The 12,977-nt window shown below is 38.5% G+C and overlaps 1 protein-coding gene across 1 annotated transcript; it reads right to left on the bottom strand.

Moving 5' to 3' along the window:
• Positions 1–4,423: 4,423 nt before the first annotated feature.
• Positions 4,424–6,365, bottom strand: LOC147907976 (uncharacterized). Its single transcript, XM_087411082.1, has 4 exons — positions 5,950–6,365; positions 5,534–5,873; positions 4,828–5,376; positions 4,424–4,708 (listed from the first exon to the last, which is right to left on the bottom strand). The coding sequence occupies exons 1-4, from the start codon at positions 6,363–6,365 to the stop codon at positions 4,424–4,426; spliced, it is 1,590 nt and encodes a 529-aa protein (XP_087267208.1).
• Positions 6,366–12,977: the final 6,612 nt, after the last annotated feature.

The following is a 12,977-nucleotide window of genomic DNA, read 5'->3' as shown; positions in this document are numbered from 1 at the left end:
CCTTTTCATGATGCTCGACACTCATTTTCTACATCAAAATAGATCACGTGATCAAAATTGACGCCGAAAATAAGCATCGAGATCAGGGGGTCGATTCTGTATCTTCAAACAAGGTGAAAATTATAAAAGTGAGCAAATTTACTAGGTGTTGACCAATGAAATTATCATTATTCTAGTAAATTCGCTCACTTTTGTAATTTTCACCTCGTTTCCAGATATAAAATCGATTCCCAGCATAAAAAGGCACCTTAAAGTTTGCTGCACATGATACTTGTTTTCCTGCTGGATTGCTAGCTGGACTAGAACCTTATTACTGTTACGTCTCGGGTGAAGATGCTGAGCTAGGATGAGGTAACAGGGTAGCACGGATATGTCCCGGCAAATTCAAATTAGAGTTACTGTTATATATATATATATATATATATATATATATATATATATATATATATATATTCTCCAATCCTTATTCTAGTTTATCGCAGATCTGAAAGGTAATTAATTATAATTATTATACGCATATCCTAGGCTTAAATATATATATATATATATATATATTTCAACCTAGGATATGCGTAATAATAATAACTAATTACCTTTCAAATCTGGAATAAACTAGAATTAGGATTAAAGTTGATCAGCGCAAGAAATAGCGTACAAGATAGAATAAGATTCCGTGTTAGATCTGCGTCTGAGACATGGAATAGGACGTCTTAACGAGATGAGTGTTCGGAGACAACTGTGCTCCGCGACGAGTTACCGTCTTCGAATCTCGGATAAGACAAAGAAGGTAATGCGACAATCAATCGAGCGTCTATTCTTTTATTTGAACAATAAAATAATACAGAAAAATAAAATAATTATTCTGTAATTTTAGATTTCGATTTTTATTCTTCTAATTTCCTTTTTTTACCTTGTAAAGCGGTAGATTAGTTCCATATATTTAAATTCGAATACGTGTACTTCTTTATGAACGCTCAATTCATCGCTAGGTAATAGTTTCATTGTTTATTACGATAATAATATATTTAGATGTTATACAGGTTAAACTGTAGTAAACTAGAACATTAGAGTTAAACTATTACTATTATAGTGTATAAAGTATTTAAATAGGAAATATATAATATATATGTATATAAAATACTAAGAATAATTATAACTGTGGAAAATTTCTTCAATTGTTGTCGTAACTGCAATAATGAAAGTGGAATTCATTTTCATAAAGTTTGAGAGATTTTAAATTTTGATTTTCGAAAGGGACTTCTATAAGCCAGTGCTTACGATTAGTTTATGTTACGAATTCTTTCGGGGTAATTACCTCCCTTTAGAAATAAGTGCACGATATTCCTTTGTGTCGTCTATGTTGACTCGCTAAGAGAAAAAGATTTAATGGATATATTTGATTATTTTATTACTACTTGGTAATTATTTATTAACTTAGATCTCTCAAGATTATAGAAATATATTGCTATATATAGAAAAAGGATATTGTATAAATATATAAATATATATATATATATATTTATACAATACCTTTTTTTATATAAATATATATATATTTCTATGAGCAATAACATTAGGTTATTTGGCGTTCAATATTTGGGAATTATTATATTTTAGTCTTTAGCATTGTTGTGCAATGTGTTAAAGGCTACATTTATTAACTCGTTCCTTTTTCTTGTTTTTTTCATTTATTGTTAATTAACTTTTTTCATTTATTGTTAACGAATTGGAGAAAAGAAAATAAATGGAAGCATAACTATTGTACTATTATAGATATTGTGTTACATTAATTAGTTATATATTTTCAATCATGGCAATATTTCATTTATTATAGCAACTTTATATTGTCAACATAATGTTATGTTCACCGGAGTGCACCAGCTTGGAAATTGTATGTGTGATGCGATCTCTTAAAGTTAAGTAGAAATACGTTTGCGTTTATTTTATCGGCGGAAGTTACACCACCCATACAACACAGAAGATTGAAACAATATTGCTGCAATGTTGTAATATTGCAGATTGCAATGTAATATTGCAGAAATATTACAAAAATATAAATTAACAATATGCCTATAATATTCCAGAAACATTACAAAACTGAAATGTAAATCTTTTTAATTGTTAATATACAATAATAATAATATAAAAATATAATCTTTCGTAATATTTGGTCATCTAAAAAGTATCCGCGGTTTTTTGTCACTAGATGGTGTATGGGAATAATGTGACTCAATTGATAAGTCAGATTCTCTAGACAAGCCCATACTTGTAGTGTGATGTGATATAAGAAATAATGATCGAGACTTTATTTATAACTGATAACTAATAATCTTTATTTCACACACAAGCACAAATTAATATGACCGTACAGGATGAACGCCTTAATCAATCTGTTGTTATAATTTTTCTTTTTTTATTATTTTTACGCTGCTGCAGCTATCGTTCAGGCACCATTAAATGAGTACCTTCGCGATTCACGCAAAAACGATAAACGGCCAATCATATGGACGCCGGTGGCTGAAGAAGCGTTTAATGAGTTCCAGGAGAGTCTGGCCAACGCGACTATACTCTCTCACTCCTCCGACGCACCCGAGACGCGTCACGTTTGTGACGCGTCAGATTTCGCCATCGGGGCCGCCCTCGAGCAACGTTTAGACGACTCGTGGAAACCGCTCGCATTCTTTTCGCGCAAATTAAATTCGGCGCAACAGAACTACAGCGCGTACGATCGGGAGCTTACGGTGATCGCCGAGGCAATCAAATATTTTCGTTATTTCGAAGGGCGAAATTTTAAGATTGTGATTGATCACAAGCCTCTCATCTATGTGTTTATGCAACGTTCCGAAAAGGCATCACCTCGGCAACAGAGACAACTTTCGTTCATCTCGCAGTTCACTACGCGTATCGAATATCTATCGGGCAAAGATAATATTGTGGCGGATTCCCTTTCCCGCATCGAAGCCATTCGTTTACCTGCCGAGATCGAACTTAATGAGCTTGCACAGAAACAAGAACAAGACGAGGAGCTACGGTCTATTCGCGAATCTCCTGATTTTCCGCTTTCTATGAAGCGAATTCAATGGGGGCCGACACATACTACACTTTACTGCGAAATGACTGGCGAGGCAATCCGTCCCTATATACCGGCATCTTTACGAGATCGCGTTTTTCACTTGTTCCATGACGCGGCTCATCCGGGCTCTAAAGTCACTGATCGGGTAATCCGTCAACGGTATGTGTGGCCTAACATGCATCGTGATATTGCAAAGTGGTGCAAGGATTGTCTTGACTGTCAGCAGTCAAAAATAATCCGACACGTTCAATTACATCCTGAAAAATTTGTCGCACCCGACGGGCGTTTCGAGCACGTTCACATGGATCTAATAGGTCCCTTGCCTGAGTCGGATGGGTACAGATATTGCGTGACGATGATTGATAGATTTTCGCGTTGGCCAGTAGCAATACCTCTGAAAGACATTGAAGCCATTACAGTGGCACGTGCGTTTTACGACAACTGGGTAGCAAATTTTGGAGCACCCAAAACGATAACTATTGATCAAGGTAGCCAGTTTGAAGCGCAACTTTTTACGGCATTTCTTCAGCTGATTGGCTGTCAACGAATTCGTACCACGGCGTATCATCCCGCTTCGAACGGTATGATCAAGCGGTGGCATAGAAGCTTAAAAGCTGCTATTATGTGTCATGCTAATGAAGGTTGGTCACGAGTACTTTCGACCGTATTATTAGGTTTGCGTACTCATGTCCACCTTGACACCGGCGCATCGCCTGTGGAATTTGTTTATGGAACGACGCTGCGCGTCCCCGGAGAATTTATATTGCCGGATGACTTCACTCCTAGTCTGCAGATTTTCATTGAGGAATTCCGCGAGCATATGCGCAAAGTTAAGCCAATCTCGATAGAGCATAAGCACAAGAAACGCGCATTCGTATTTAAAGATTTATATTCATGTTCCCATGTTTTTCTACGGATGGGCGGTACCAAGAGAGCGTTAGAGAGTACTACACCGGCTCTCGCAAGGTTATAAATCGTGTTTCGGATCGAGTTTTCGACATTGAAGTTAATGGTGCACAGCGCAGTGTATCAGTCGAGAATTTGAAGCCAGCGTATGGCATACGCGATGACTTATGTAGTGCGATTCCAGAAGCAGCGCAAGAAGTTAATTCGTTCAGCAACGAGCGACCAACTTTGAGAACGTATGCGCGCCCGAAGAAGAGGGTAACTTTCGCCATATAATTTTAATAAATCTTCCCAACGACAAAATATAATTAACTTCAGACAGACACTTATAAGATATCGCTTGGAAACTCGCGAATAGCCTGAATCTTATCAAGTGTTGATTTACACCCTTCGCTGTTAATCGTAAAGCCGAGGAATTCTAATTCTTGCTTGCCGAACTCTCATTTATTTACATTGAGTCATAAATAAAACTTTTTTAATCGCTATAACACTATGCGTGTGCTTCAAGTGAGCTTCGTGCTCTTCAAGAGACGTCGACGCTATGAGTATGTCGTCGATGAATGCAAACACAAATTCCAGATCGCCTAGAGCACGGAAGATTTGACGCTGAAATGTTTGACTCGCGTTTCTAAGCCCGAATGTCATGAATTTATATTCGAACAGCCCGAAGGGCGTAACGACAGCCGTTTTCGAAATATCTTCCGGCGCCACTGGAATTTGATTGTATGCCTGATACAGATCTAGCTTAGAGAAAATGACTTTCCCACGCAGGTTGGAGGAGCAATCGTGCAAATGCAGTACGGGAAATTTATCCGGCACGGTAATTGCGTTAAGACGACGGTAATCACCGCAGATCCTCCATGATCCGTCTTTTTTCGGTACCATGTGAACTTGCCCATTGACGGACGGCAAATACCGGCTTTGACTAGCCGTTGAAATTCAGCCTTTGCCGCTTTTAATTTTTCCGGACTTAATCGCCTGGGACGCTCAGCTACCGGCGGGCCCGTGGTAATGATATGATGACGAACATCGCTACTGCAATTCGGAGTTACCTGTTCTAAACCGGTGACCTCCGGAAATTCAGATAAGATACTCGCGAATTTCGTACTGGGTTTGATCGTGCTAATAGCAAGCTGTGGTACCGATTTGACAATGCCCGACACGTACACATTATTTTGTGAATCGATGAGTCTACGACCTTTAAGGTCCGGAAGGAGACCGTAATGTGCAATCAGGTCGCAATAATCGGGTACGGAACTGATGCCACGCAGAAATTCCATGTGATCGGGCGTATCCCTAAATGTAGCATTCGGAATGACTCCCCATATGTATCTATACGCGTATTGTTTGCTGCGTAAAGGTTGAAATTGGTCGGAGTTTTGTTCTTCACGTAAGTGCTGGGAAGCAGCGAAATTTCTGCCCCCATATCTACAAGGAATAACTCTCCGGTGACTCGATCGCGGATGTGGAGACGGACAGAAGAATCGACGCTCGCCATACCTATCTCCTCGGTGGCAGACGATTCTATTCCCCCGCCTTTCCGTCCGTTAAAACCTTGGGCTTTGGCCAAAGGCACGGGAATTTTTCAGTTCCCTTACAGACTCGCGCTTGTTTCCCGAAAGTACGATGCGGCCAGCAGACACGAGAGTTTCTGCTTTTGGAACGCTTACGATTTTTATTTGCCTTGTCTCTCGTCTGAGATCGCTTGACCTCAGCCGCGAAGGTAGCAATATCAGCGGCCAGACCGTTGATCCTAGCTTCTAAGTCGGACGGCTTAGACTCTGACGACGATGCGGCGGCACACTGCGCAAAATCATCCACGGTCTCAACTATTTTATCCGCCATTTTGGCTAATTTGTCCAGATCCGTGCTTTCAGTAGTCGCAAGAATGCTTCTAATGTGCGGTGATAAGTGTTCAAAGAACACAGTTTTTATTACGTCGTCACATCGTTTGTCAGAGTTCAAGTTACGAAGTCGTCTGCGACGGTTTCCCTGACATAAGCACTTGGTCTTTTATTAATTGTCGCAGTTGACTTTCTGCTGACGCTGAAAAATTTTCAATAATACGCTGTTTTAATTTGGTGTATGGTTCATTCACATCGGGCTCCGCGATGAGATCTCTGCAGCACGCGATGGCTTCTGCGTCCAGAGACATAATCACGTGATGCGCCTTAGTCTTTTGCTCTGTGATTCGAGCGGCCTCGAACGTGGCCTCGACTTGAATGAACCATATCACGGGATCTTTAATTAAGAACGGCGGAATTTTCGGAACTCTATATGAATCCACGCGCGCGATATTGTCGACCACATTGCCCTGCATCTGCCGAAGCATCGCTTGCAGCTGCATCACTTGCTCCTGCAATTCTTCGTTGATGGGAGGAGCCATGATTATACGTGACGAAGCTCGCGAACAATCAGTACTTCCTAACGGCCTTAAATATTAATCGCTTACGCGCACGCTATAAAAATTTCGATCGCTCAATGCTAATCTGTCAATAATGGAGAAATTGTTAATTGACGTTCGTACAATTGACCTCGTGAAGAAAAGCGCGGAGGATCTACTTTTCTGTTTTACCGGATTACGCACGCTTAAAAACTAACGCACTGCGTATACAACTTGCCCGACTACAATGGTGACGAAGTCGTCCTTCACAGGTCACAATGGCGGCGACGTCGTCCTTCACAGGTCACAATGGCGGCGACGGCGATGACGTCCTGAACGCCGGCTCCTGTGCTGGCCCGTGCGTTCCCACGTCGGCGGAACGCTGTGCGCCTGTCGTTGGATATGTCCCTGCGGTGCTTCCGGCGAGAATTTTCCGCCGGCCCCGGCCTCAACGATGGGGCCTTACGACAAATCACGATATCGGCTATGGGCCTCCTTGTCGGTCACGGCGTCGGCGATGAGCTTCCTTGTCGGCTACGACGTCGGCGACGAGCTTCCTTATCGGCTACGACGTCGGCAATGTGCACTTCTGCTCGGTTCGAAACCAAGTTCGTTTCGATGTTGCTCGAACGATAGTTACCGGTTAGTCGCTTCTTCCTCTCGATCACATCGGCCTTTCGATCTCGTCGGCCTTTCATATTACGATGGCCTTTCGTATCACAGTGGCCTTTCGTATCACAACAGCCTTTCGTATCACGTCGGGGTCACCAATGTGGGAATAATGTGACTCAATTGATAAGTCAGATTCTCTAGACAAGCCCACACTTGTAGTGTGATGTGATATAAGAAATAATGATCGAGACTTTATTTATAACTGGTAACTAATAATCTTTATTTCACGAGCACAAATTAATATGATCGTACAGGATGAACGCCTTAATCAATCTGTTGTTATAATTTTTTTTTTTTTATTATTTTTACGCTGCTAGGCAACTCGCTACCTACAAAATCCTTAAGCTTTCTACACTCGTTGCGCTGGTGAGGTATTAAGAATTCCCCACAGGTGTTGATGATCAACACCATCTAGTGACAAAAAACCGCGGATACTTTTTAGATGACCCAACATATAGTACATAGTAATATATATCGTAATATATAGTAATATGTAGTACAATCTTTGTTTAACAGTCGTTTTTATGATATAATAATTAATATAATCCATTTTTATATTTCAAATAAAAAATTTATTAATTTACTATTTGATGGCCATTTCATTAGCTAAATTTTATATTTATTTTAAATATGAAATCAAAAGATTGTATAATATCAAGTTTGGATACAATCAGGATTGGGTAAGTTAATGTTTTTTTTTAAATTAAATTAATATAAGGCTGGTATTCATAATCGGTTTCTTATTTTAAGTTTCTTATTTTAAATCAAGGGAAAATAAATGTGATATTTGTTAAGAAAACGATCGATTGCAAATTAGTTACTATTGCAAATTAATTATTTCTCATTCGTCAATGTAACAAACAATCAATAGTATTGTTAGTAAATAAAACACTCATATATATATATATATATATATATATGTGTGTGTGTGTGTGTGTGTGTGTATAGAAGTCGACGGTCGTAGGATCTCAAATCGTAAGAAATTGACCAATTCTAGTGAAGTATTCTTCCTATATATGCCTGTGACCGGTCAGTTTCCCTCGACTTAAGCTCCCACGATTATCTATAGATTTGTTCGCATCGCATGTTCCAACACATTCCAATATGCTCCTACCATAGCTCTTACTCATTTCAACGCGCTTGATAGCATGAGTAGGAGCTATGGTAGGAGCATGTTAAAGCTTATGAACAAACCTTATGATTTCTATGATAAACGATCCTAAAATTTGCCCAAAAGATAGATTAGATTCTATATAGTTTGTTTCTATTACTATAATTAGTTGGTATAACAGACTAGTAGCAAGCACAACAAATCAATTTTGTTGTCATATACCGGGTGTCTCAGAGCACCCGTACCACCCTTTTAAAAGGTAGGGATGTGTTTGTACAAAAAAATGGTTCAAACAAAATTTGCAGGATTTCGGGAGATCTATCTGATGGTGACCTTGAATTTGATCTTGAGGTCGACCTTGGGCATAACTCAAGGTCAAAGTACCGTTTTACAAATGTAAACCCTTATTCATGACATCACAAATGAAAATAGCGGAAAATTTTACGTCCGAATACGTTATCAAGCCTAGGTCAAAATTACCCTTAGAGGTCATGTGGAGGTCAAGTTACTTTTAGAGCACCCGTACCAACCTTCTAAAAGATATGGATGTGTTTGTACAAATAATAGTTCAAACAATACTAGGTATTTACATAGCTATGATGCATCCATCTGCTGGTGAATTTAAATTCTACCTTTAGATTCATTTGTAGTCGTGTACATCGATTTTTAAAGATTTCTAATTATCAAGATCTTGAACAGTCGATGCCGCCTGTGTCAACGTTACCCAAGATGTACCACGTGGAGGTCACAAGATCGGACTTACACCTCGTCGGGGTGCTTTTTTAAGGTAGTTCCCCTTGCCGTCACCTTTGTTCGTACGCATGTGTTCAGTCTAGATTTTCGAAGTGTCCTCCACGTGCATGTATGCAGGCTGTTATTCTTCGTTGAAAATCATCCGTCACCCGACGAATTTCGACAGGATCTAGAGACTGAATGGCTTCTCGAATTCTGTTCTTCATGTCTTCTGAAGTCGTAAGTCGTTCGCGGTATACGAGGTCTTTTATTCTTCTCCACAAATAAAAATCCAAAATTGTAAGATCCGGTGATCGTGGTGGCCAGTTATGTGGACCATATTTATCTATCCATTGGCCGCGAAATATGCGGTTCAGGTGTTGACGAGCAATGACAGACATATGGGCTGGACATCCATCCTGTTGAAACCACATATTTAGACGTAGTTGAAATGGAATATCTTCAAGTAAACTAGCGACCTCTATCGGGCAGGCACGTCAACAGTAGGACCTTACGAACTTATCGGTTGGTCGCCGACACTAGTAGGACGTATAGTTCATATGCAGTGTGTATTTGTTTACAGTGTCTTTTTCACGTTCGTCGGATTTTTAAGTAGCTAAAAATGACCGAAACGACAATGCTCCAGCGCATGCATCAAACTTTGTGCAGCAGTATTTATCAAAACACAGTGTTGTACAGCTTCGCCAGCCTCCGTACAGTCCCGACGTAGCTCCCTGCGACTTTTGGCTATTTCCTCGATTGAAAATGCCGCTTAAAGGACACCGATTCGACAAGAAGACTGTTGAAATCAATGCGACGAATGCACTAAAGGCGATTCCAATAACTGACTTTCAAGACTGCTTTGGGAAGTGGAAGCATCGATATGAGCGTGTTGTTCAATCAAATGGGGACTACTTCGAAGGATGCCACCAACCGGATGACAAAGAATAAGCCAAGCGCCGAAAAATGGAGGTAGGTCGGATACTTTTGGGACAGACCTCGTATACATAAGGTGTATGGAAAATAATGATAAATCTTTCGTACAGAAGCAGAATGGACTAAATTGAGAAGAAAAGTTCTCTATCATTTTGCAATTTTCGCAATAATTGACAAGATATTAATTGCTAAAAATTGCCGAAATTGGTCTTTAATAATTTTTTACTCAAATACTATCAACTTTATAAAAAAACTGCAAGAGACAAAAATTGTTTATTTTCTTCTGCAAAATTTGCAAGCAGATATAACAGAACGATTTTATGTTTGAACGATTTTATATTTTATCCGTTAATCCGCTTACGCACGAACCGCTCCATAGAACATTAAGGACACAATTGTTGCGTATGTAATGTCACGTCCGCAACAACATTTTCTTAAATACAAAGCGCCATTACGGTCTGAATGTTAAGATGTTGACTATTATATATATATATATATATATTAGGTGTTGGAATTAATTCGTAGCGTTTTTTAATGAAAGAATGTTATTTATTTCACATGAGCATTAAAAAATACATTAATGAAAGTACTTCCCATCACTTGTAAAACGCTACGAATTAATTCCAACACCTAATATATATATATTTATTTATTTATTTAAATGAATTAATTTCAGAAATTATAATTGCGTGCGATATGGTTGTCGGATTTATGCTTTATGTGTTATGCATTATGCAAGAGTCTCTCTGCTTATGATATATCCACACAACTTGCATAGTCACATAAACATAAACATATGCATAAAGAAAATTATCCAATCACATTTCTCTTACAAAGTTTTACTGTTATGTCCCAAGGTCCAACCGTTGGTAATTGATACCTGGACAAACCGGGGACCAATGGCGGGTAACAAATCGAGAGTTGCGCGTCCTTTCGGTTAAGAAGAAACCTACGGTAATCCCTTCATGAATCTTGCTGGTGGTTCGGTCCGTGGTGCGGGACACGCGGCTTAGTCTGGACTCCGGTTGGTCAGGCTCCTTGTAGGTGCTCGATGATTGGCCGGCGCTGATTCCGCTCGTTCATACACACGATCTCCAAGTTAAACGATAAACGTATACGCGCGGCGGCGTTTATTGTAAAAGGAGAGGTTTCGTCAAATATTATTATATATACGTACTTATAATTGCTCAAAAGTAATTAGTGTATTTTATAATTTCTGCAGTTGCTACACACATATCCAGACTTATGTTATAACTAATAATTAGACGCGGTTAACTAGGAAGGTTAAATAAGATGTACCTATGATTAGATTGGATTGCTCACGCGAGTGGAATTTAGGAATTAAACTAGAAATCGCGATACTCTGGAAGAGACCGTTTCTCTTCGACCAGACCTGACCCCGGGAGGTTTTGAACTAACTCCTTAAAACACTCGCTGCTCGCGAGAGAGAGCAAGTCCCGTTTTTAGAACCCGAACGCTTTCAGGAAAAAGGTGCCCCTCCATGCTGGTAGGGCGCGTGAGGTGGGGAGAAGATGTCAGGGGCGGTCCCTGCAGTTCTAGTGCCCCGTCGGTTATAGAAGTAAGGAAAAATTTGTAATTTGGCCAGGGACATTCCTGGACAAGTTTTATAAGTACCACTGACGTGACATTACAAAGGTGTAAAACATGATGCAGACTCTTGCATAATGCATAATACATAAGACATAAGAAATTCAACCAATCAGAATTTTTTATTTCATGGAAAGGAAGGAAATAAAGGACTTTGATTGGTATATTTTCTTACATTCAGCCGCAATTTATTATTAGTCGCATAACTATATGCAAAAAGAAACAGCACAAAGTCGACTTTAAGGCTGCTTTCCTTTTAGAGGACACACTCGATACAAACATTATTTTATCCTATGACATTTAATGAATGACAAAGCTAGAACGATACTTGTGTCTCCTAAAAAGAAAATAGCCTAAGTCGACTCTGAGTCGACTATAACTTCTAGATGTCTGAAAAGTAAATGTCGACTTACAGTCAACTCTAAAGGCCTGACTTAGCAAAGTCAACTTACAGTCGACATTGTGCTATTAGAGTCGTTTATTGTAGAGAGCCTATAATCAGAGTGGCCCCATACGAGAGATGACGTCGTATTTTAGCGAAATTCTGCGAGAGAGAAAGAGATATACGGTCTTAGTATATCCAACAGATTGTCAGTTTTAGAGTTAGGTGCAACAGCATTAAACGACATAGATACATAAAGGTATATTGATAAAAATAAAATTATCGAAATTATTTTAGAAATATGGTTGGATGTACAATACGGTTTTGTAACAATTCATTAAAAAAAGGATATGTTATGAAAATAATTCCGAAAGACATAGAACGCCGAATGAATTGGTTAAAGAGTATAAATGGCAAATATAAAAATTGGACACCGTCAAAAAATTCATCTGTATATGAGGTAAAGTAATTTATTCTTTATATGTAAATAATGTATTTAAAATATTAAAATAAAAATGTAACATAAAATATACACAGATTAATTATAATATCTGAAGACACGGTAGTGTCTTGGCACTAAGTATATGTATAGTCATTGGTTACGAATTTAATTCTTTCTCTTTTTGTCATAATCTTTTCAATTATGTATCATTGCATTGTGAGTCTCAATTAAATAATATGATAATTACGAAATTTAATATATTGGGTCATTTAAAAAGTATCCGCGGTTTTTTGTCACTAGATGTGTGTTGATGGTCATATATCTAGTGACAAAGTACCGCGGATACTTTTTAGAAGACCCAATATAATATTTTATGTAATGGTATATATATTGGTATATATAAAAAGTATCCGCGGTTTTTTGTCACTAGATGTGTTGACCATCAACACCATCTAGTGACAAAAAACCGCGGATACTTTTTAGATGACCCAATATAATATTTTTTTGAATTTTTGTTTTCTTTTATATTATTACAGATGCATTTTGCTAAAATGTAGAAACAGAGAATGGATAATAAACTAGCGCATTTAATAGCGCAAATAATGTGCAATATATAACGTTTTGTATAAAGTAATGTGTAATATTACAAAATGTACAATATTGCAACAGTACAAAATAAATGAAATTTTATAACAAATAATGTATGTAAAAGTTTTATTATTTTATATATAA

Source organism: Acromyrmex echinatior, chromosome 11 (genome assembly GCF_024713525.1).
Source record: "Acromyrmex echinatior isolate Ae372 chromosome 11, ASM2471352v2, whole genome shotgun sequence".
In the NCBI taxonomy this organism is placed as follows: domain Eukaryota; kingdom Metazoa; phylum Arthropoda; class Insecta; order Hymenoptera; family Formicidae; genus Acromyrmex; species Acromyrmex echinatior.
Note: the sequence above shows the minus strand (reverse complement) of the source record. Positions and strands in the feature narration are given on the sequence as shown.